Genomic DNA, 24,787 nt, shown 5'->3' on the forward strand with positions numbered 1-24,787 from the left:
GAGGACATAATCAGTCTGGTCATGTTTCCTACGCATAGCCTGCCACCTTGTGTTGAGAATCTATATTAAATCATATAGCGTTCGAGCTACCGTAAGTAAACTCTCCAATGTATAGTTTGCATTTTTTCCCCCTAAATATAATACTAATGTGTAGTGCAAATTGCAATACATGTTGCATATTACAGTTTAAAAATTAGCCTGGTGTCTTGCTGCAATTAAAAGCTGCAGTTACCAGCACTGCTTGATCAAATATTTAAATAATTTAACTCATCAAAGCACCTCAGCTGTGGTAATAAGTGAAGAAATAGATGAATTAATTAAGTATATACAATAGAACTTTAATTTAAGCATATATAATTGTTCCCAGGTCAGAATTCTTTTTAAGTGATCTATTGAAGGTGCAATAATTAAGTGTATATAACAAGAGAATAGATCGTAAATGCCAATTTTTATATCATTATTTATTTATTTATTTTTAAACCCCATCAACAACACTAATATAGAAGTAGGCTAATTCTTCATACAGTAAAAGTTTATAGATGACCAGCTCTGGCTATTTTTTACACTTTTTTCCTAGACTGAGCCCGCCTTTATCATGTGTTATTTGGTTTCCTTTACTCGTCATTACAGAGATTAAATAATGTAATGATTAAGACAGGCATTTTAAAATTTTTATCTAATTGTTTGCATCTTTAAAGTATTTTGAGTTTCTTCCTAAAACGCTTTCCTCAGCATCCATTGTTTTTGTTTAAATTAGGGCTCTACAAAACAAGATTTCCTCTGAATAATTCATAGCCTTTGTCGTTAAATGTAATCAGTTTATGGGGCAGCTCAGAGGTTATGTAGCACATATTTCCCGCTGTGCTCTGTTGTATGCACGAGGCCGGAGGCGTCCGCGGATCACTCCAGGCCACGTTTTTACGTCACCTGCCACCATGTTGGATCCGGAAGTGGGCAGAGTCTGCAGGAATCTCGAGCCCAGCTGAACGTTAGCCGTCGGCTTCGCTCGATCGGTCCACCGCTTTCCGATTTTCACCTCTAACCTTCAGGTTACATGCTGCGTGGCTCTCTTGCTGGTCGAAGTCGGCGCCTTTCTTCGGATTTTATCGTTTTTCGGCATCAGCTATGAGTACTCTCACGCAGAGAACATCGGGCCTCGTCCAGCGGCGGACCGAGGCCATTCGCAGCGCCGCCGCCGAAAAGGAGAAGGAGTCCGGCGGTGAGGAGGACGAAGTGCGCCGCGGGGAGGAGGAAGACGACGACAAAGGGGACTCAAAGGAGACCAGACTGACGCTAATGGAGGAAGTGTTGCTCTTGGGCCTCAAGGACCGAGAGGTGAGCGCTGTTTTGCAGTCCAGCTTAGCAGGCTGGCTAGTAACTTAGTCGCTACACTTGACATTAACTAATGTTAGAGTTTACTGTGCGTCACCAGTCGTGGTTGTCAACAAAGCCAACTCTGGTTTATTAAAGCGCTAGTTAAAAGTTTCCCGGAATGCTGTGTTCATGTAGCACATCTGGAAGTGTATTGATTCACAGTGTGTCGTTGCTAAGCTTGCTAGCAGATGTCATGTAGCTTGTATTTAAGCGCATCGAAATGTTTTGCGCTGCGTTTTGTTGTTGGCTCGTAAGGTTACAGAAAAAAATGGGGGGTGGTGGAGAGTGAAAACAATTATCAGGTTTGTTGAGCTTCTTAGCTCGGGTTTCTCCAAGCGTTCACTTGACAACTCGCCAGCGAGTCACCGCTTTCCTTTTCATCTCGCTTTGCTTCAGCTCCTTCCAACACGTCAGCTAAGTTAGCGAGTGTGTTTTTTTTCTCCACCCAGGGCTACACGTCTTTCTGGAACGACTGTATTTCTTCCGGCCTTCGAGGTTGTATGCTTGTAGAGCTGGCTCTCAGAGGGAGGTTACAGCTGGAGGCGTCCGGTGTGCGAAGGAAAAGCCTGCTGGCAAGAAAGGTGAGAACTATTATATTGCGATGTTTGTGCGTGTGTGTAGGGGGGAAAAGGACCAGTTTGTCCGGTTAAATGCTTTGACGTAGTGGACACTTGACACTGTTTGCTTTTCTTCTGACGAAGAAGGAAGCATTTTTTTTGTCGGGAGATTTACACCTAGTTATCTATGTAATTCCTCCTCACACAGGATGTGTCTACATCACAATTCCACAGACAGCAGCCATCATTATTAAAATGTTTACCTTTCTCTGGCAAGGTGATCTGCAAGTCAGATGCTCCAACAGGAGACGTGCTGCTGGATGAGGCCTTGAAACACATTAAAGAAACTCAGCCTCCAGAGAATGTCCAGAGCTGGATAGAGCTACTGAGTGGTGAGCTAAGGACTGCTGTATTTGTTAGCCAAACCTAGTGGTGATCTGCTTATTGTTTCACCTTTTCGGTCACATAGGTGTCTAAAATGTTGGGGCGGAGGAGTACTGGTTGCTTATGTGCAATGTAATGTCACATTTGTCAGTAGCAGGATTAATTGATTTTTAAAATTGTTTTAAAAATACCTTGTAGTGCCCCAAGTGGCAATTGTTGGAAATGCAGTAGATAATTAGGGATGCACCAATCTGTCAGTAGATGTCAGTCTTGGTGTTCGTTGTGTGAGATGACATTCACCAATGGCAGTAGTTAGCGTTTATCTGTAGTCCCAAAACTTTTCCAAGATGGATAAATATCAAAAGACTGTGTAATGATGAAGATTTATTACACTTTAAACATTTATTTTTAATTAAAATACATTTACATTTTGTGCACTGTCACAGTCTGCAAAATGTAACAAAATATAACAATGGGTGCATCCTTTATAAAAGCAACACAGGAAGCATTTTTGGCTCCTGTTCTCAGCTAAGAACCTTAAAGGGGAAAAATGACCTCGGCATGCACGTCATTTATTTTGTTGCGTCTGAAAGCCCATCTCAATGTTGTCACGTAGGCGAGACCTGGAATCCGCTCAAGCTGCACTATCAGCTGCGAAATGTCAGAGAACGTCTGGCCAAAAACCTGGTGGAGAAAGGTGTCCTCACCACAGAGAAGCAGAACTTCTTGCTTTTTGATATGACCACGCATCCGCTTACCAACAGTACCATTAAACAGGTATGCAAATGTTCACTTTGTTCTGCAATCATGATCGAAATTTTGATTCAAGCATCATTGCATATCATTAGTGGGGGAGGTTTGTGTTTTTTGGTTTGCGTGTGGGAACTGTCAGCTATTTAGGAGCATGTTAGTCACACCCTCAAATTCATTTGATAGAGGTTTGACCTATATTTGCACTTTTTTTTTCTTCACTGGATTCAGTTAAAGTAGAGTTGACAAACTGCACAAGTATTAGTGCAAAAGGGGTAATATTCCCCTCTTATATATTCTCTCATATTTTAACTGGATGGCAAATCATTTTCACTTCATGGTTGTATAGTTAACAACCTTGATTTTGGTCTAGCATTAAAACAAGCAGCTATAGGAGGACAAGAAGTCTGGCAGCGATATATGCTTATTAGTTAGCTGTAACATAACCTTCTATGCAAAAAACCAACTGTTTAGTTTCCGGCCTCGAGAGGCTAAAGCAAACTTCCTGTCTGACTGCTGAAGGGGTTAAAGTCTTGCTAAACATGAAGCTACAAATGTGACTTTAAAAAAAAATTTTTTATTTTAGTTATTTAATTATTTATTTTGTTGTTTATGATATTTGTATACGTGCAGAACTGTGTGAACTTTGGTTTTATGTTAAAGTGCTTTATAATAAAGGTATGGTGTGGTACAGATTCTGAGTTAGAGCCTGAATAGTGTAATGATCTAATTGAATCTAATTCACATTAATTCTAACTATAAAACTCTATAATATTTACTGTTACTACCTGCAGCGCCTTGTCAAGAAGGTCCAGGACTCTGTTTTGGAGAAGTGGGTCAACGATCCCCACCGCATGGACAAGCGGGTTCTGGCCCTGATTCTGCTGGCTCACTCGTCCGATGTTCTTGAGAATGCCTTTGCCCCGCTCCAAGACGAACAGTACGACCTCGCCATGAAGAGGGTTCACACTCTGCTAGAGCTGGAGCCAGAGAAAGAGAGCGCTAAGCCCAATGTCAATGAACTAATGTGGGCCGTGGTGGCCGCCTTTACTAAATGAAAGCACCTGATTGGTTGGACTGAAAGGTGGTCTGTATTATTTAATTGGCTGAAGGACTTAATGAGACAGACTTCACTCTAATGAGACAATCTGTTTTGGTTGGGGAGCTTGTTTAGACATCTCTTCTGGATGATATTTTGGTGGTAGTCCATATTAACACACAGTCTTGATCGGTGGTGGGCTTCACCAAGCTAACAGTGGGACGGGCTAGATGACTCTCTAAAATGGAAACAACTGGCTGCTTTCACACAAGTGAGGTACATCATCTGCCACTGCAAAGGATATACTTATACAAACATCAACACTACATACAGGTGGGTTTCTATTCGTTAGATGACATCGGAGAGCACAGTAGCTGGCAACAGTAGTCATGGTGAATATGAAGATATTGACTGGGGCCGAGTTTCCCTTCAGCACAGAGGAAACGTCATCTCTTCATCACTTCAAGATCTCCATACCCTGCCACATGCTAACGCGAGGACAAAGGATGAGCAACGCTCTTTCTGCTCTCGCAGGTCTCCCGCTTCCACCTGTTCGTTTCCACTTGAGTTAAGAACGCATCTCTGGGTTCCCATTATTACAGACTACCTGACTGTGTCAGATTCATTTTGTCCTTGCTTTAATTTTTCTTTCCTCCTTTCCCCTCAATGCCTCTTGAGGGGGAAAGAGGGGCTAAACACAAGTTCAGTTCCTTCACCAGTAAGTGTGAGATCATTCGGCCCTTATAGAGATTTAAAATGTGCAATCTAACAAAGCTCTCATTAGTTTACTGGTTTTTCAAGGGTCCATTCTGTGTGTAGAGAACGCAGCTAGTCTTCCGTTTCTGTTTCTGTTGCTGATCGATGCTTGGAGTAGCCTGCCATTAATTAACTTTTTGCACAGCTGCTAGCCCTGCAGGTAGGTTAGTATTTATAGGTGTCTTCTCGGGTTGTGTAACCCACTTGTGACAAAGGGATTTGATGATTATAAACTTTAGAAACTATGGTAAAGGAGAAAAAAACGACAACAAAAAATCTCAATCCAGCTCTATAAATATAAAAAATTAAAAAAACAACAAAATAAATAATTCCCTTGGTGATTTAAAAAAAAAATGCTCCTGCTACTTATATTTCTAAATGTGAATCGAGATGTAAAGATGCAGGGGGAAAAGAGTAGTGGTCGAATTTGGATATTTAAAAAAACCCTCTGTGACACTTACTGTGATCATTAGTGTTTACTTATACATATTAAGGATTTGTTAGCTAAGCAGGTTAGCTATTTTAGTTACTACAAAAACATATTTTCTCACTTAAAACTAGTGGTATGTAGACATAGAAGTGCTATTTAGGTTTAACAATATTTTCATTTCCCTGAAAATTGACAAAAATATTAGTTGAATTTCCTTTTGTCATCGTAGTTAGTATAAAAAAAACAACCCAAAAACAAAACAGAAAGTTAGAGGCAAGTCTTGTGTAGGAGTTTCCACACATGACTAATCGACAAGCATAACCTGTTTGCATTTCCTCTGAAGAAATCGTCCTGACATGATCATGTGATTTATTCCAGTTGTTACTTTTAGAGGTAAGTGAGAAAATGTGTTGTGTAGTTATGGAAAGTCAAGACTTTCCATGTATCTCAGCTTAATTGTCATTTCATGATTACATGCTCTTTTTGTTCTGTTTAATCGGCCCCTGTGGGCATGTTGTATGGTTTGATACATGGAAATGATGGCGGAGGTTACATGGGGTCTTGGTAAATCCCTGTTTATGACTGAAACATCTTAACGTCTAATGGAGAGGAAATGAACTCCAAACACGCTTTGGTCTGGGAAAAACTTGTTTCATTGTAAAATTATGATTATAAAAACACCGTCTGATCAATGTGGTCTGTGTATGAAGTTACATCGCCTGTTTTATTTTTGCCTTTCTTCTACCTGCACAGTACCAGTGGGTATGAAGAACTGTTGAGACACGTTTACAGCAACAAGACCATGCTTGTTCTCGGTGGAGGGCTGGGATGTTTGTGGATGTAGCTACAGAGAAAACGGCTTGTATGTAATTATTAATCATTTTATGTGTACGGTCTAATTGAATTCAGTGAAAGGGATCTCTCCTATCCTCTATAATTCTGTATGCTTTTTGTATTACCACAAAAAAATAAACTAAGGATCCTTTAAGTGCCTGAATTTATAATGTTTTGCTGCAGTTTTTCTTTCAGAATTTATGGTTAAAAACGGGCTTGCTCTTATCAAGATTTTGATCCCTTAGGTAGATCGTCTGATTCGCATTCTTCTAGCACTAGTTGGTAGATGAATCTCTTCAGTGAATATAAACCTTTGCAAGATTTGTTCAGTGATCAAAGGGGAAAAAAATGTTGGTACTTGTTTTCAGTGGTAGAAGTGTGCTTCTAATAATCAGTAGGTAACAAATAATTGATAATAGGTTGTAGAAATTATATTTATGACAGAAAGTTGATCAGTTTCTTTAACTTAAAAGCCTACACATCAGTCTCTGAAATTCATTAACTAACATGAGCCAATTTGTTACCTTTGTGGAACAGTTTGGGGTTTTTTAGTGATCTCAACCAAGAAATAGTATGCGACAGCATTTCCCATCAGACTAAACTTCTTACAGGGATCTCATGTTACCTTATCATTCTTTGTGAACTCTTCGCTTCAGCTACACAGTTTCCATTACAAACATGGGAGTGGCTTCTTGCCTAACTCTTATCAGGAAGCAAATTATTTCTGGGATGTGCAGGTGAAAACATGAAATGAAACTAAGGTGAATCGTTTTATTGGGGGGAGAGTAACACACACACAAAGAGTTCCCTGAAGCTATTTAACCTTTAAATACAATGAAACTTGGATGCATTTTATGTTTGTATTTTTAACAATAAATATAATTTTTTAATAAGTGGGTAGTCAACTTTCTTTGAGGCCAGAAGTTTGTGAACCACTGCTTTAAACAGAAATTTCACCATTTTGTACCATATTGACAATGTGTATGTGAACTTTGTCAGATCGATGTATTTCACAGCAAACGTATTCTCAAAGTTGGAGAACACCGGCCTTCCTAATTGTGTTACTAGATGCTCAATTATCCAGGTAAGGAAACCCCAAAAAGTTAATTCTCTGCATTCAGGTAGATGTCGCGTTTTCCTCAGTCATCCAGGTGACTTCCTCAGTGTCAGCTGACTGCAGGTTTCCCCAGCCTTACAAGCAGCACATTTGCATGATGACCGAAACTATCACCACTAGTCAACAATGACCTGTGAGGTCAGTTTCATGATCGTTAGTATGCAAGTTGTCGTCACCATTGATCACTGACCATCGATCAATGGCTATGAGTACCATCCACAGAGAGTTGGGGAATGGCAGCGATGTAAGAAGGTGAAAGATGTACGCTTGGTCCACTGGAAACACTACGTCCAGATGAACAGAATCCATTGTTGGTGGGAATTCAGTTTAAAATGAGGTAGCAGCAAAGCAGAGCTGTGTAAAGTTAAAAATATAAATACAGCTAGTTCTTAGACATGTAAATAAATTGTTATAAGACAGATTTGAAGGCGGAAAGAATGCCAGCAGGATGAATTCTTTAAAAATGTCTGCAGTTAAGTACAGCCAAGATCCATTACTCTTTGACCTAAACCTGGGCTGGAAGACAGCTGCCTGCTGATGTACTCCAACACCTGTAAAGCCTTATGAGCCACGACTACATGTTTGGAATCCAAAAGATTTTAAACGCCTAATGTTTCCAGATTAGTTAGGTTTGCAGCACTTGGCAAGCAGATAATCATGTCCAATTTGTTTTGTTTTTTTCCCCTAAATCTTAGATCAGAACTAGTTCCCAGAGAGACACATGATTGCTGCCTAACACTGAAATTAGATAGTTGGTGTTACACTCGTTGTTTTCATGCCTGCTACCACAATTCAGAATGTCTGCTGTGGGCACAATAGCTGTGGATGTGGAGTTAGAAACCCTTTTTAATCTAGTCATAAGTTTGCTTGGCGTCAGCTGCTCTTACAGAACCTGACACCAGCTGTCTCAAGTAACTAAAAACACAACGCTTATACTATTTAATAACAGACCCACCATCAGTAAGCCTTCTAATTCAGTTTTAACCATTTTCTGATCATAAAAAATGTGCATTGTTTGTATTCTTAACTACATTCACAAACTGCTTTCTGTCATAGCCACCATACAAACAGATACTACACATGACCAAGTAATACATTTACTGAATGTATATCTTTTAATGAACTGTTCATGACACACTTCCACTTATGCTGACATTTTTTAAATGCATTTTAAGTAGATTCACAGAATTTATAGATTCACAAGTGTCATTTCCTTTAGGTCCAAGTCAGTTAGTCTAAATGTCACACCTTAACCTATAACAGAGCCAACATGCATGAATGTCCACAGATAGTATACGGTGTATATACATGTGACAATCATCATCTTTAGCAGATATCATCCATTCTGAAGCTCCTGTTCGATCCAGTTCGTCACCGATCTGTATCAGCGGATCAACAGCATCCCACAAGTTTTCCTCTGGAGAGCTCCCGTCTTCCTTTTTGAGTCCACTGCCAGTCCAAATCCAGCGACTCCAGCAAGATGTGTCCACAAACATATGTACATCCCACTTACGGCTACCATATTGCCACCAGTTATGAGTCTATATATGAGACCCGTCTTTAATGTTAGGCTCACGGCCAGTCAGATTTACAGTACACGCTTCCTCTTGATGAGCTCTCACATCATGTCTCACTTGACATTTGCGACAGTCTTGTAGTGCTTGATAAGTATTTCCAGCAGTTTGTATTTCCAGTAGAGTTCATCACCGGCTTTACGAAGCTCGCGTGCGCAGAGTTCAACAGCGGCAGCAGCTCCTGAGGGTCTGTCTGAGGGAAGAAGACATCGGTTAGATCATATCAGTCGATTGCTCGCAATCTGTTAGTAAACTATCGGGCTTAACTAAAACTTCCTCAATCAGATCGGTTTATATATTCACCTTTGCTGGCCATTTTCTCAACGATAATAGTCCGAAAACGAGAAGCGCTTCACGGGATCGTTTTGCTTCTTCAGTGTTGAGACTTGATGTTCAGGAACAGGTTTGACCTATTGATAGCCCAGACTGCCTTTTAAGCATGCTATACGTCACACACATGCTCAGAAAGAAATCCCCCGTTGGTCACGAGTCAACTTCTTCCTCCTCCTACTTTGTTTACGAGCGTCTACAATCAGTAGTGTTAAAGATTAAAATGGTTAAAACTTAGTATGTTTGCACTTTACTAAAGATATATACCCTGCCCTATTTTTTTTCCCGATAGTCACATTTAAGTACATTTAAGAATAACACAGAGAATAGAAATGGACACGTACATATGTTTTTAAAAAAGTCAGAAGTCTCAGAATGAGCTCATAACCAAATGAAATAGAAAGAAAAACAACATCTGAACCAGTTCCACCGTGTCACACGAAGCAACATTTCATCAGACCAGTTTGTTGACTGCAAAAAGCTCACAAACCAACCATAAAGAAAACAGTACAGACTGTACGACAACAGTTCACAGCCACACTTTATGTCCTACCTGGCCGATAAGATTAGATATTTAGAAACAGTATTCTTTTCACCATGTACAGGACAGATATCATTGGACGTATTATATAAACACAAACACAGAATATTTAAAATAACAAGCTGCAGAAAATGTTTCTTTTACATCAAAACCTTGCATTAACCGGTGTCACGCAAGTTTCCGTGACTGAATTAATGCAAAAACAAACAAGGCCAACACCACTCTAATCACGTTACACACACCAGGCACGTGACCTGTTTACACTAGACGGTGATGAAAAACTTGGTGACGTGGAAGACAAAGATATGTGCATTGCGCTTCTTCCTTAAAAGTGCACTATTTGCATTTGTGCTTAGTACAAGCACCGTGAACTTGTTTGGGCATACCTTCTCCTTTCGTACGAAATGGGAAGTACGATAGTCGTATCACCTGACCACCGACGCTTAGAGAGTTGCAGTATTATTTCTTTATTTAAGGAAAAAGTATTTACTTTTGAGAACTGAGTCTAAACTTTAAGATTAAGAAATTTAGATTATTGAAAGTGCCACAATATAAATGTTTAATGTATGTGGCATCTTGGGTCTGTTAATACCATGCATTTACGCATGCAGACAAGGTCAAGACTGCCTGTGAAAGGTCAAAGCGAGTATCAGAGTAAGGAAGAAAGTTAAAGTGACTTTAAACGTGACGTGGTTGTTGGTGTCTGACGGGCTGGCCAAGAAATTTCAGACACTGTTGATCTACTTGGATTTCCCCACACGCCACCATCTCTGGAGTTTTAGTAAGAAAAACAGAAAATATCCACTCAGCTTAAAGCAAAAGAGGAAATTTCGGCCTCAACTCCCAGTGGCTTGCCATGATTAGACAGCAGAATATTCGAAAACTGTTGCCTGGCCTGAGTCTCGATGACCACAGTGTACCAATCTTCTAATCCTGCTTCCAGCCTCTATGCCACAAATAATCAATAAAGCCACACTGAAGGCAACTAATGAAGTTTCAGCTAAGTATAAGTCAGCAGTTTAGCCAAGTGGCTGCCAAACACATGGTGGGCCTCCCTTTAAATGGTCATGTAATTAAGAGCAAATTTAGATTAAGAGCAAATTTTAAATTACATTTCTGCATTAAAAAAAAACATATAGAGAGTGAAAAATTATGTACGATATATTTATGGTGAATTAAAAGCCGAATTATGCATGGTATATTAAAATGTCCTCGTGCTACCTAAAAACAGGCTAAAATCACCTAAAAGCATCACATCATTTTAATGTCACTGCTTATAGCAGAAACAGGCATGTATTAGTATAGTAATATAGTTTGTATACAGTTGTATAATTCTATGTATATTTTTTATGTCTCTATATATAATACTTGTATGGCAATAAAGCAATTTTAAACGTTAGATGGAAAATGTCTTTATATTTTAATTACTGTACCGCTACTATTATTGTACTACACTACTATTACTGTAAACATACTTAAATGGGGGAACTCTAAGTGGCACCACTGCACATTTCACACATGCTGCTAGTTGTCCACAGAGCTCAGAAGTGACATGGTTACAGCAGGTGTGTCGCTGCTGCTGATAACAGCATTGTTAAATATACTGGCCTTTTATTGCCGTGTCCTTAAGGTATATGTTTTGAATGTAAATCAACAGGCTTATCATGGTTTCTCTCTTGTGCAGTCTTGTGACCTTTTGTATGAAATTTTTTGTTGTTGTGCAACATCTCTGAGAGGAAATCACCCCATTAATGTTCCACTTCATGGTTGGGGTGTGTGTGAATGACGTTGCTTTGGTGGAAGTAAATAAATAAATAAATTGGAAAACACATTGGCTTTTTGGGGCTTTCACGGGTAGGTTTGAAGTCGGTGCTTGTGTTATTTGTGATGGGAGCAGGTAGCTTGTGTGAACAAAAAAGGGAGTTGACAGGCTTTGACCTTTGTTTGTGTAAATACTGACAAAAGAAGAGTACATAGATGTGACATTAATAGTCAAGCTGTTCTTTAAATAAGCCATTCATGCCATCTGGGTTGAAGTAAATTCAGATCATTTAATGTAAAAATTCTTAGGAAATGTGACTTTACCTAAAGGTATGCATATATGTGATGGGGAAAATCTGAAGTGGCATGTTTTAAAATTTATGAGAATAGGACGTCATAGCTCGTTTACTGAGACTCGTGTAAACACTTCAGTAAAGTCTGCTTCAGTTACTATCGTCACATATTCAGAGGTATTCAGGTAGAAAGAGGAGAGGCTCACCCACCTGTTCTGACTTGGTGCAAAGTAAACAGTAACTGCAGCTGTGATACATACTGTATATGTGAATTTTTGCGTGTATTCATATAAAAACATTTTTTACCCCTGGTTTTGTGTGTTCATGTTCTGTTCTTTTGTATAATTAATCTATTTGCATGTTGTATATTCATTGTTTGTTCAGTAAAGTTCATTTATTTAAAAAAAAAAAAAAAAGTAACTGCATCTGCGTAAAAGCGAAATGTTGCCCTCTGCTGTCCGTGACCTGAAGTACAACGTAGTTTAAAAAGAAAATGATAAACGAGAGTTGTGTGTCGCTACAGTTAATATAATTACGTATGATCAGTGCACCCTTACAACCTTTGAAAAGTAAAACTAAAGCCAACTCAGCTAACTGATTAACTTATTAAATGAAATTAATTAATAACTGAAGTTCCTCTGGTTGTTGACTGTTAGTTGTACGAAACAAAGTGAATACGCCACCTTGTGATGGGCAGATAATAATGATAAATAATTAGTTCTTTTTTTTCCTTTCTTTTTAAACGGTGAGGATATTTGTCCTTTTTGCCTGATGGCCCGTCCTATACTCCACATGCACATGTAGAATGATAAGAACTCTTGTGCCTTTAATGTGCACAAGACACAAGAACAGAATAAAGCCCAGCTACAAAAACCACGACACAGATAAAACCAATGAAATAAAATAAAATCATAAATATGATTTCCTATCTGGTTTCTGGTTATTTAGGAGTTACACAGTGTAATAGCCACCGAGATAAAGGATCTAAAGGGATGGTTCAGTCCTGCACCTTGGGACAATGATGAATTGTCCATGAAGCTGAAGAGGTTGTTCATTAACATGGGCTATTTTTGATCTTTAGCAGCGACAGGTTCATGGACAGTTAATCCATTACTGTGCTACTGCTGGTATTACAGTACTGCAAGGTTTTCCTGTTTGTCTACATTGTGTTTATTTAACAGCTCTATTTACCGATTACGTTACAAATTAGGATTTCATGTTGTCTTACAGTGTACTACTTTTGTTTTATTTGTTGTTAGGGATAAACCCCCTCAAATCAACTACTTAAATCATGTTGTATTTTCTTGTTGTTGTTGTTCTTCTTCTTCTCATTATTATTATTATTATTATTATTATTATTATTATTATTATTATTATTATTATTATTATTATTATTATTATTATTATTATTATTATTCTCTATCATCGGACCAGTGTATACCATCTGTAAACACTGTAAGTACGCCCATCAGCCATCAGATGGCGGCAAAAATCAAGCTCAGCGCAAGAGGTTTTTGGCGCTCCAGTTGTCACGTGAGTGCGCGTGCGCCACTTTGACGGGCTTCGTGTAGCTGCCTGACAGTCGGCTCTTTCTCTTACATGGTCAGTGTGTGTTTGCGATAAAGCACCTGTCTGTTGCCTGCTCCATTTACATGATGAAGAACCTTCATTTTAAGGATTTCTTCTGGGTGAGTTTTTTTCTTGTCCTTTTTGTTTGTTTGTCTTTCTATGAAGTCGTGATTGGAATTAGAAACATTTTATTTTTTGATTCAGCTTCAGATGGTTTAATTAAAAAAATTGTATTTTTGTATTGTAATAATTATTAGAAACGGGAATCCTGTTGAGGGATCTAACGTTTGTAAAATAGTATGGAAACAGGAGCATCAAAACTAAGCTATTAAAAACAGTTGACATGAACTGCTGGGGAGTTTTTGATAAGCATTCACGTGTAACCAGACCGATATTTTATCAGATCACGTTTCTCTCTCTGCAGTGTAAATAGTGTAAATGTCATTTCCTTTAGTGGAGTAAAGAGTAAACTTCATAATCCAGCAGATTAGAGTGGAAATACTGAGAGTACCAATAACTTTGCTTCTACGCAACATAAGCAAATATGTGTAGTTAAATTTCACTACAGGATTTTTTGCATTGTCTAAATACGGCCTGATATGGTGTATTTTAAACCAATAAAAAGTCTGGCAAGTTGATTACAAGCTGTTGCCCTCACCTTAACTAAATTACAGAGATGCCTAGTCCCAAACATTAATTAAACTCAGAGTCAATTATTCTGAAGCTACAGTGCTCGTTTATGTCTGTAGGGATGTTTAAACAAGTTTAGCCAGTCTGGCTGTCGTACAGTTAAGACCTGGGTGTGGGAGAAGAGGTAGCAGAGGTACAGCTCTCTGTTTCTTTTAGGATATGTGTTTTGCTGTAAAACTGTCTGCTGTAATACTGTCTGTGCATCTTGCTGACAGAACTCGGACCTGACCTCCACTGTCGGGTATGATGCCATCATTCAGTATCTCAATGATGGCAAGAGGACATGCAAGGAGGTGGAGGATTTTATGAAAGCCAGGTAATGTCGTCATCCTTATATGTAATAATGCACAACTGATGGGATGTTTGGCTCTAACCGAAGTCTGCAAAACTGTGTTCAAGCTTTACATTTACAGGCCAGTTGTTGCCAGCGATGTATAACTGACTGCAAGATAGATAGATGTAGTGCACGTTTTGGCTGCAGGCATGCAATTATGATAAAGAGAGTGAAAAGAAAATAAACTCTGAGAATGACAAGTGTAGTGGAGGAGGACAGCATTTTGACATTAAGGACAGTACTGGAATACAACGAATAAAGTTGCCTAAAAAAGTAAATTTTTGTTGCTATAATCTAAAACAAAATCAGATGAATACATATTTTGATTATGAATTATATAGTCAGTGTAAAAGCTTTTGAGGAACTTTAGAGAGGTTATGGCACGAGTTTTTGATTAGTGAGGATTATTGTGACTTGCATTGTTGTCTTAACAAAGAGGAAACACAAACACATCCTACCGTCTTGTAATTTGTGCAAAGGGCACTACTGCGGTTATATGATTAAATGCCAGAAAAGTAGTACAATTCTGCTTTCTAAAAATACTCCAAGGTTAATTCTGCGCACTGGAATGATGTGACGCATCAGGTTTTATAATAGAGACGTATAACCTTTCACATCTAATCATTAATTCCTCTTATAATAATTAATCTGTCCGTGCTCTCCCACACACACATGCACACAGCAAAAAAACAAAAACACCCCACACATATAAAAGTCCAGTGTGTAGTCAGAAACGTGACCTAGTGAGGTTAATGCTATGAAAAAAGGAGGATATTATGCCACAACACAACTGGACGTTTCCTAATTTGGGACTCACCATTTTTAAACCGCAGTGGTTTAAAAAATATTTGTGGGAAGATTTACCAAAATAAAAGTAGAGTAAGGAAACACGGTCAGAGTGAGGTGTTTTGTGGGAAACGGCGGCAACAATCGAATTCTTTCAGCTTTCAGTTATGCAAAAGCAAATTCTTCAGGACACCAAAGAGCAGCCACGACAGCCCGCCCTCCTTAACTATATCTTGATCTGTTGTTGTGTAATTATATTTGAGATGTGTTAGCGTTGCATTTTACTTTAAGTCTCCTATTAGCATTGCTTAGCAAATTAAACAAATTGTAAGCGGTCAGCACTATAGCATTGTCATGCATTTGTATAGTAAAACTGTATTCAGTTGTATATTTATATGTATGTTTTTTAATATTTATCATTGTATAATGCATATTAGAATTGATTAATTATTTTCCATTTACTTCTCCAACATTGCTTAAATGTGCCTGTCAAAACTCTTCAGGGAAAGAACAGACTCCAATTATAACACCACACATGTAAATGTTGTCCTGTCTTTTTTGTATCAGTTAATAATTTAATATGGAAATTTATAACTTCTGAAAAATACTGATAGTGAAGCCTAAGGGATGTATAAATGTAAATTTGTGATTAAGCATTACCTTTCAGAGATGTCTAGTATGGGTTTTGCATGTAAATTCATATACAGTCTGTTGGCCGGCAGACTGCTCTGTTTGTTGGCCGAATCTTTGCATGTATGCTTTTACGCTGCCCTCACTCTCAATTGGTTGTTTCTTTCAGGGCATCAGTTGAAGAGAAGTATGCCAAAGAACTCCTTAGTTTGTCCAAGAAGGTGTGTGGACACAGTGAGATGAAGTAAGCGACCTCTGTGTTGATATGCTGTTATTATGTGCTGTATTTACAGGAAGCCTCACCCCTTCTAATGCATGAGTAGGTTTCTGCAGTACTGACACAGTACCTTGTAGTCTGGACTCAAGTGTAGTGCAGAAAGTAAGGTCAAAGAAAACAATGAGTCTAGTCACCAAAGGTTCTTGTTGTTGTTCTCAGTCTGTTTCACAAGTTGAATTTCGAAATTAAGTTTGAACTTCTGTAAAATTGACAGTTTGGTTCTTAATGTTGATGTAGTCAGATTTTATATGACACCACTACCACGATCTTTTATTAGCAAGCCTAGTTCCTGTTTAATGAGTGCTCGCACTCATTATAGGAAGGAACGACTTAGCTACATAATTTACTTCTTGAAATCATAGTGCATTATTGATAGACTCATCTTTTAAAGATGTCCTATCAAAGGACTTACTTGAACTGCATTAAAGGCATTTTTCATCCATGTTTTTACAACAACCTTGAGATCAGTTAGAACGAGACAGAATCGATGTGCTGTCAGGTTGTACTTTCATTGTTCTGATAGTTATTTACAGCATTTCAGTTGATTTATTCTAGACAAATGAATTGGTGTTGTTTTTTTAAGAGTCAGACAGTTCTGTCTGACTCACATTTCTATAATTAAAATAGTAAAGATGTCGCTGATTCAGAGGCCTGCCAGCCAGTTTCACTTTAGGGGGTGAAAAGGAAGAACTGTATAGAGAAAAATGTTATTCTTATTTGGCAAGTGAAAAATAACAAATTATAACTTTTTAGACAGAATACACAATTCATAAGACTATTTTAAGACCAGTCATATCACAAACTACGACTGGTATCAAATTACATGTATTATGTATTTAAAAGTAATTCATTAAACTTAGTAATTCTTTTAGAAAACCTCCACAAGACTTTTCCTTCCTCTTTTAAAATGTGAACATTTTATTTTCTCAGGTTTGCTTGCTTGTTTGCACCATAGATTGTGATATTTTAAATCCTGTGCAAAGCTTATTTAGTTCTTCTTCTTCTTTTTTGGAGTCAAACGTAACTATATTTGGACAAGAAGATGGTATGCTAAATGCTACATCTCTGCTTGCAAGATGCACCAATAGACTATGTGGGTGCATTGGACAGACACGCATACATTTAGATTAGCCACATCAAGTTTATTTTATTTGCATGGCATGTTTAAAACAAAAGTAATAACAGAAAAGAGCAGGTTGTCTTTAGGAGGACCTCAAAGACCTAGAGGTATAAAGACATTTGTGATATATTGTGAAGCTGATCCACAGAGGGCTTTAAAAATGAATAAAGAATATTTAAATAAATCCTGTATTTCAGAATCAATTCAATTGTACTGTCAACTGAATTAAAACAGGACTGCTGTTTTATCTTTATGTTAACTTGAGAAACTCAGAGTTGCAGTGTTTTCTACACAAGACATGATAGAGCTGTGGATGAGTGTTTCTAAGTACCACCGAGGTTCTTCATTGGGCTGTCAAGTGTGTCAGGTAGCTAGTATCATCTATGTAAAAGTGAATATTGTTTTTATCAAAGCTAGAGCCACAGGGTGACATGCATAATGAGAAAAGAAGAGGTCCTAAAATGGATCCTTGAGGAATGCCATATTTGATAAACCATTGATCATAGTCCAGGATCCATGATTTGTATTTGCAAGCTCCAACACCAAAAATTCAATGTGCAGAATAATGTCTTCTTCTGCTTTTTCAGCACATTAAAGAGATCCCTGGACATGTTGAAATTACGTAAGCACTTTTTTTCTTACCTTAATCATGCCTGATTCCTTAATTACCCTAATCCTTGACTATAAAATCTATGATGACTGCAATCTGAAGTATGCTTTCGCCCTGCAGAGACTGAACAAGTGAGTCTGTCACATTTACAACTTGCCCAAAACATGAGGGAGGAGGCCAAGAAACTGGAAGACTTCAAAGAAAAGCAGAAAGAAGCTAGGAAAAAGGTTTTTATTCACATTGCAATTCACTGAGATGTTGAATGCGTTCAGGTAATATATTAATGATGATGCTGAACTTTGTCATTTTAGGTAGAACAACAAATGGATGCTCTCCACAAACAGAGGTCCTCACAGTACAAGAAGACAATGGATGTAAGTAAAAATAAAAATCTTCAAAGACCAACCAGGACTGATGACTTTTCTGCAAGAACATTTTTGCTTCTTTTAGTTGTGATAACAAAAACAATAGCTTGATATAATTAGTTCGTGGATTCAGTCACATGAAGTAGCTGCGGTGATTGGTCTGCAAAACCAAAGTCAAAAACACTTCTTTATTCAAATTTTAAGGTTCAAAAGCTGCAGTCCTAAGCTCGTGTTCTGTCCCGTGTTTAGTAAAATGAAAACCAGAAGTATTTAAACAATGTGGCCCCAAGCAGATCTCCCATTGGTGAGTCACGTAAGATGAGTTTCAATTGTGTTGTGAAAATGCCGCTCTTATCCTTTTGCTGTTCTTCCTCTTTGGTGGGGGAAGTTGTGTTTACCAGTCTGGGAAGTGAGGAGCAGGGCAGCATTTAAAACCATTAAAATCTTTTCCAAAAGTAGAAGTGCTTGTCATCTCTGTGACAATAGAAATCAGATGGTGGCACCAAAAGACATGGTCTCTATAGACTGACTTTATTTATATATTTGGGGAATTTCTTTTTTTTCATCAAAGTGTCAAAATACACTATTAAAGTACCTACTGTGGTTTTGTCTCAAGTCAAAGAAGACTTATGACCAGAAGTGTCGAGACAAAGAAGAAGCGGATCAGAACGTGAACCGAAACACCAACACCAACAACACCAAGCACATGGAAAAGGTACTGTGACAACAGCAGTCACCTGCACTGATCAGTATCTAATGTGATATAAATGAATGAAGGGATAAATGCTAAAGGCATTATATCATTTATTGGCCCCAGTTTTGGACTTTGAACCTTGAAATCTCTTTGAACTCTTACACATATATATGTACTTGTATTTGCTGCTATGACTTTCACTTATTTAAATCACTGGTCACAATTTCAAGAGGCTTTATTATTTTTTGAGTCGCTGAGACATCAATTGGAGTAAAAGTCTGTGTGTGAAACAGAGTACAATAAAGCAATCTATGTGTGAGTGGGAGGGGGTAGTTGTGGCTTGTGGTAAATAAACGCCTTGAGCCTTCAGGGTAGAAAAGAGCCGTGTAAGTCCCAACCATTTACCACTGGAGTGCTTATTTCCGTTTTAGAGGTGTTGTTGTTAATGCCCATTTTTAAGGTGTCAGCAAAACATATAACTGTACTTCAGAAAGCCTCAGTACTTAACAAGGAAGATGCAGACTGATGAACACATGGTTGCAAATGAAACAATAGTGTTTAGTGAGAAAAAGATACCCTTACTGGTTCTGACCCTCAGACTTCTGTTTATTATATCAGCTCATTGGTACAAAAAAAACAGGAATAATGTCTGTATGACCTTCAGTAGAGGGCTTTTCTCATTTTTAATATCTCATTCCTCCTTTTATTGTCATGTTTCAGCTCTACGCAAAAGCACAGCAGGCAAAACAGAACGCAGAAGAAGCAGGTAAGAAAGCAAACAACAGCAGGACGGAATGACTTAGCCTTTCGGTAACCCATTCACACACACTGTGATGATGCTAGCATCTTGGTCACGTCACCCCTGTGTGCTTAACTTCAATATGGCAACATCTTCATGGTGACCATGCTGGCATGGAGAGATTAAGTTTAGCATTACACTATAGTGCCAGTGTATAGCCTCACATAACTGGAAGCATAGCCGAACGTGGCTTAAATATTCTCAGTTAATGCGCTGAGTTTGCTCATTTATACTTTTTATACTGTCTTCCATTTACAGACAGGTTATACCAGCAGAATATCACTACACTGGGAAAGATTAGAGATGACTGGATAAAGGAGCATATCAAAGCCTGTGAGGTGAGACAACAACCTTCAAGTTCTAACAAAAGCACACATTATGGAAATGGGCCGAGTGATTTTGTTTTTGTTGGCCCCTTAGATGTTTGAGAAGCAGTCAGTGGAGCGGATCAACTTTCTGAGAAACACAGTCTGGACTCACCTCAACCAGTTATCCCAGCAATGTGTGACCAGTGACGAGGTAAAGTTTCCAGTTGCCACGATCACTATAATCAGTATTTTTATATAAAGAGCGGGTCGAATGGTGGGAAATATCAGGGAGGTTGGTCATAAGGCCACTTTAGCGTCTCATTTTTTTGATTCTACAGCTTGTGACTTCGCTGTCTTGGCTTTAGCCCACTGGTTTTATGAACCTCCAACAACTGTTTTCAGCTGTACTACTTGGTCACACATTATAATATGACCCAAGAAAGGGGGGAATTTTGTTTTGTTCTGGACACTCCTTTTCTTTCAAAAGGATTGTACAGGAAAGCAGTGACTCCTTTCCTGTAACCTGGAAGTTTGGCAAGATTAATCCACTGATGTATAATACAATATACATCTTCCAATGTATGGAAAAATATTGATTGAATTTCCGCAAAATTTACAAGAAATTATCCAACACTAAATGACCTATCTATCCATCCATCCATCCGTCAGTCCATTCTCTTGGACTTATCCAATTCAGGATCACTGGAGCGTATTCCAGCTATTATAGGGCGAGAGACGGAACACCCTGAACAAGCCGCCAGCACTTAAGCAGTATTTATACTCCAAAATACCCCAAATTTAGGCTGCACTTTAGTATCACAGCTGGACTACTTAAATTTAACCATTAAAATGACTCAATATGTACTTATTTCTTCCTTGTTGTAAAAGACATGACATAATCCGTTATCTGCTTATACAGATACGCTAATCTTAGTATCTGCATAAGCACAGACATTTAACACATTATATTTATACAGTCCGTTTTGCATTTTATACCATGTTCTGCTCTCTGTATGTGTAAAAAACACAGTTATTTGCGGTTTAAGGTTCTTGGGCAACTTCATATATTTATGTCTTTGTTGTGAGTTGCTTGGACTCTGAGCTTGTTTTACTGTCTTTTTTTGCATGTTCGCATAGCTCTATGAGGAAGTGAGGAAGTCACTAGAGCAGTGTGACATCCAGGAAGATATTGAACACTTTGTAAACCTCAGACAGACTGGTGATAAACCACCAGGTAGGACTCAACGACAGCACTGTATTTAAAGAGCTTCTTATCTAACAGCACAGTCTCATGAGTTACCAAAATGTCACCAATTTCCATCTTCCTCTCTAACAGTTCCGGTTGTGTATGAGAACTTCTATAGTGGTCAGAGATCTCCAACTGGAGCACCATCCTTTCGAATGCCTCCACCAGTCAACAGGTATGAAAGAGAAGGATTCCAGCAAAGGGTGCCGCCTGCCTCCTAACAGCATGGGAAATAATTCTGTGATCCTCTGCTGAATTTGTTTGCTCACTTAAAATTTGTGGTAGTAACTTTAATGGAGAGAGACACATTATCAACAGGCAAACATGACTTAGTGGAGACGTTTCTTGTAGTTGGTCATCACTCTCTAAATCTAAATCTAAAGCAGCTCAAAGCTTCAGCTTCCTCCAAAGATTTTCTGTAGGATTGAGGTGGTTACCTCTTTATGGCCTTAAGTTTATGGTCACTGTCACGCTGGAATCCATCCACAGCCTTCAGTGTTCTGGCTGAGGGAAGGAGGTTCTTGTCCAAGGTTTTTCGGTACATGGTCGCATTCATTGGCTCCTCAATGAGGTGAAGTCATTGTGTACCCTAAGCAGGAAAACAGCCTCAAAGCATGTTTCTACATCAGTGCTTGACTGTGGGGATGGTGTTCCCTGGGTCATTTCTCCCCAAGCCATCTCTGAATCATTTAGATGTTCACCGGGACAGGCCTCTACATGCGTCTTCTCCAACAGGGAGACTTTGCACTGTAAGATCTCAATCATTACAGCGTAGTGTGTAACTAGTGGTTTTCTTGGTGATTGCCTTCAGATCGTTAACAAGCTTCTCCCACGTAGTTTTGGGCCGATCCACCACCTTGCTCGTCATCATCCTCACCCCATGAGGCAAGATCTTGGATGGAGTTTCAGAGCGAGGGCGACTCACTAAGCTGCTTGCTGTTGGTCTTGTAGCCCATTCCAGCCTTGTGCAGGTCTACAGTCTTGTCCCTGATGTCCTTTGGCAGATCTTTGGTCTTGGTCATGGTGGTGGGGAGATTGGAATGGAATAAAACTGATTCTCATAAGTAGTTGAGATCAGGATTATCTGTAGTTGACTGATTAGTTGGTTGCTTGGTTGTAATCTGTATGCCACATTGACACACAGTGGGGGGGTTTGGCTTTTTGGTTGATATTCTGCATCTCTCCATAAAAATGAGAAACTTTTCATTTCTTTGGAACTCAGCAAACATACAAATTCAGCAGGGGATCAAATAATTATCTCTCTCACGCTGAAACCTGTTTTTCTACATGTGCAGAGCATTGTTGGAACACCTCTGATTCTTTGCTTTTTTTGCTCATATTCACTTTGCAGGAGGGGACCATTACCTCTGCCAACACAGAACAGTAATGGTATGTTTGCTTTATTTGTATTTAAATACAGTGCACTATCAAAGTAGACTACCAACCCTCAAAATTATCTACTGTCCAGAGACCCCAAAGGTCCCAGGTTCACTCATCATGTGAGCCTATGTACATTGATTTGTTTCAGTTACTGAAAGTACTCCAAGCTCCAGTCAACAAATATTTAATATAAAATTATCGAATGTTGTTCTTTTTGTGTGATCACAGCCAAACTTAAATTTAGAGCATACGGTCACAGAAATTGGAGTCCAAGCAAGCATTCAGAAATTGTTAAACAGTTTTCCAAACTGTTGCCAGTTGTACTGAGTTCCTGGGGAAATAATGAAAATTGCACCATCAGTCATTTTTACAAGCATAATATATATATTTTTTTAAATAGTTAAAAGCCCAATGAAAGGTCTTGTTTTATTAAGCATACAGTCGGTTGTCTCGACAACATCTACATTCCTAAAAATTGAGGCCTGCATAGTGAATCTTTAGGGTTTTTGTTTTGGAATACCTAAATGTGGTCACATTGTGGGCACAGTTTACCTGCTGCAGTGTTCATCGGGCAGCACAACAGCTTCACAGGCCACAGCTTTTACATCAATGTGCCAAACCAGCCAGTTAAGACATCTGCTTTAGTGTGGCGTAAATGTAGGGCCAAGCCTGCATTCCAGTCACATTTTACTTTGAGTAGAGCATGCTCAGTCAGCACTGAAATTAGAACTTTGACCTTGTGTTGTTGTGTAGCTTCCACACAGAAAACTGTAGGTCATAATAACCAGGAAATCATACTGGTATCTTCCAAACATGTTCTATTTGCATTTTATGTATTTGTGAATGTTTGAAACTAAATATTTGTGTATTTCCTTTGATCCATGCTTCTGCTTTTTACACTTAAACGTTAAATGTTTTTTAATGTTTGCTTTTATTGCAGATGATTCGCACTACTCAACAGTGGAGGACGCAGGCTACAGTGTTATCCAGTACTAGCACACATATCTGCAGGAGGCATTACTGCACACACTGTGGACTGTTCTTTGTGTCAAACCTCAGGGTTACTTTGTACTTCTCCTCACTTCCTCTTTTTTGATTTCCTGTAAAAAGAAGGTCATACCAAAGAGGAAAACGTGTGTCATAAATGCACATAGAGTTTTAGGTTTAAGTAATAGTGAACATTTTATTTTGGAGTACTTGATTCTGTTTTTAAAAGTAGAACAGACTTAAATGGTGATGCTTTTGCAGTACGTTAGTGATAAACATCTACAGCTGTATTGTCGAATTCCTGTATTAATGTAGGGGCTCATTGTGCTGACAGACAGCCTTTTAATGTGTTGGTGTCACGCAAGGTTCTTTCTTCTACATGACTGCGTCACATTTTACTTTTAGTTATTTAAAAAAAAATAGTCTATTCATATTTCAAACACAATAAGATCCTGTGTAATCTAGGTTTCATTTCCCCTTGAGTATGAAAGTGTCACGTCAGCTGACAGGTATACGAGAAAGCCTCATGCACACATAGTAGACACACCCTAGTCAAGTGCAACCTGCACCCAACACTTTTTCAGACAAGGGTTAAAGGTTTTATGCTCTGAACCAACATTCCTGTTATTAAAGTGTGTGTGATGATGATTTATAAAATATTTCTGAATATTGGAGGAGGATTGTAATAGTTTCACTGTGTTTTTTTTTTCTTCTTCTGCCCATATTAACGACTTTTTGTAGCAAAAAGTAAATAGATAGCATTTGATTCTGCTGTTGGTTTTTGTTAAAGACATTGTTCTTCACTGCACTTCTTGAGACATTTTTATTCATTAAACAGTGTTTTTACAATACTGTACAAAAATCTTCAGACACCCCTCATTCCTTTACATTTAATAAGTGCAACAATTTATTTAAACGTGTGCAAACAAACATGGAAATAAAGCGTACAATTCTAATGAGTTTGAAAGCCAATAGTACGATCGCATTTATTCAACAAGCCTGAACTCTTTTAGTCAAAATTGCTTCTAGTTTCTTTAAGTAGTCTACAGGAACAGTTCTCCAGGCTTCTTGAAGGACATTCAAAGCTCTTCTTCAAATGTTCACTGCCTTTTCTTCTGTTCTCTCTCAGGATGATCCCACACTGCTTCAGTAATGTTGAGATACAGGCTCTGGGGAGGCCAATCTATGACTATTAGTGGGCATTTTTATGTCCAGGCATGCTTTCACTTCAGTGGCAGTGTGTTTAGGATCA

The 24,787-nt window shown here is 38.5% G+C and overlaps 2 protein-coding genes across 2 annotated transcripts; both read left to right on the forward strand.

Moving 5' to 3' along the window:
• The first annotated feature begins 781 nt into the window (after positions 1-781).
• Positions 782-4,148, forward strand: LOC113025591 (Golgi phosphoprotein 3-like). Its single transcript, XM_026173503.1, has 5 exons — positions 782-1,335; positions 1,824-1,955; positions 2,209-2,323; positions 2,932-3,092; positions 3,860-4,148. Exons 1-5 carry the CDS (start codon positions 1,126-1,128, stop codon positions 4,121-4,123), a joined length of 882 nt encoding a protein of 293 aa, XP_026029288.1. The 5' UTR covers positions 782-1,125; the 3' UTR covers positions 4,124-4,148.
• Positions 4,149-13,325: 9,177 nt separating this feature from the next.
• Positions 13,326-24,609, forward strand: pstpip2 (proline-serine-threonine phosphatase interacting protein 2). Its single transcript, XM_026173504.1, has 14 exons — positions 13,326-13,428; positions 14,215-14,315; positions 15,919-15,993; positions 17,734-17,768; positions 17,877-17,983; positions 18,068-18,130; positions 18,738-18,836; positions 19,536-19,581; positions 19,873-19,952; positions 20,035-20,133; positions 21,060-21,156; positions 21,259-21,343; positions 22,520-22,557; positions 23,489-24,609. The coding sequence occupies exons 1-14, from the start codon at positions 13,393-13,395 to the stop codon at positions 23,542-23,544; spliced, it is 1,017 nt and encodes a 338-aa protein (XP_026029289.1). The 5' UTR covers positions 13,326-13,392; the 3' UTR covers positions 23,545-24,609.
• The last annotated feature ends 178 nt before the right edge of the window (positions 24,610-24,787 follow it).

The sequence above is a fragment of the Astatotilapia calliptera genome, chromosome 7, assembly GCF_900246225.1.
Source record: "Astatotilapia calliptera chromosome 7, fAstCal1.2, whole genome shotgun sequence".
Classification (NCBI taxonomy): Eukaryota; Metazoa; Chordata; class Actinopteri; order Cichliformes; family Cichlidae; genus Astatotilapia; species Astatotilapia calliptera.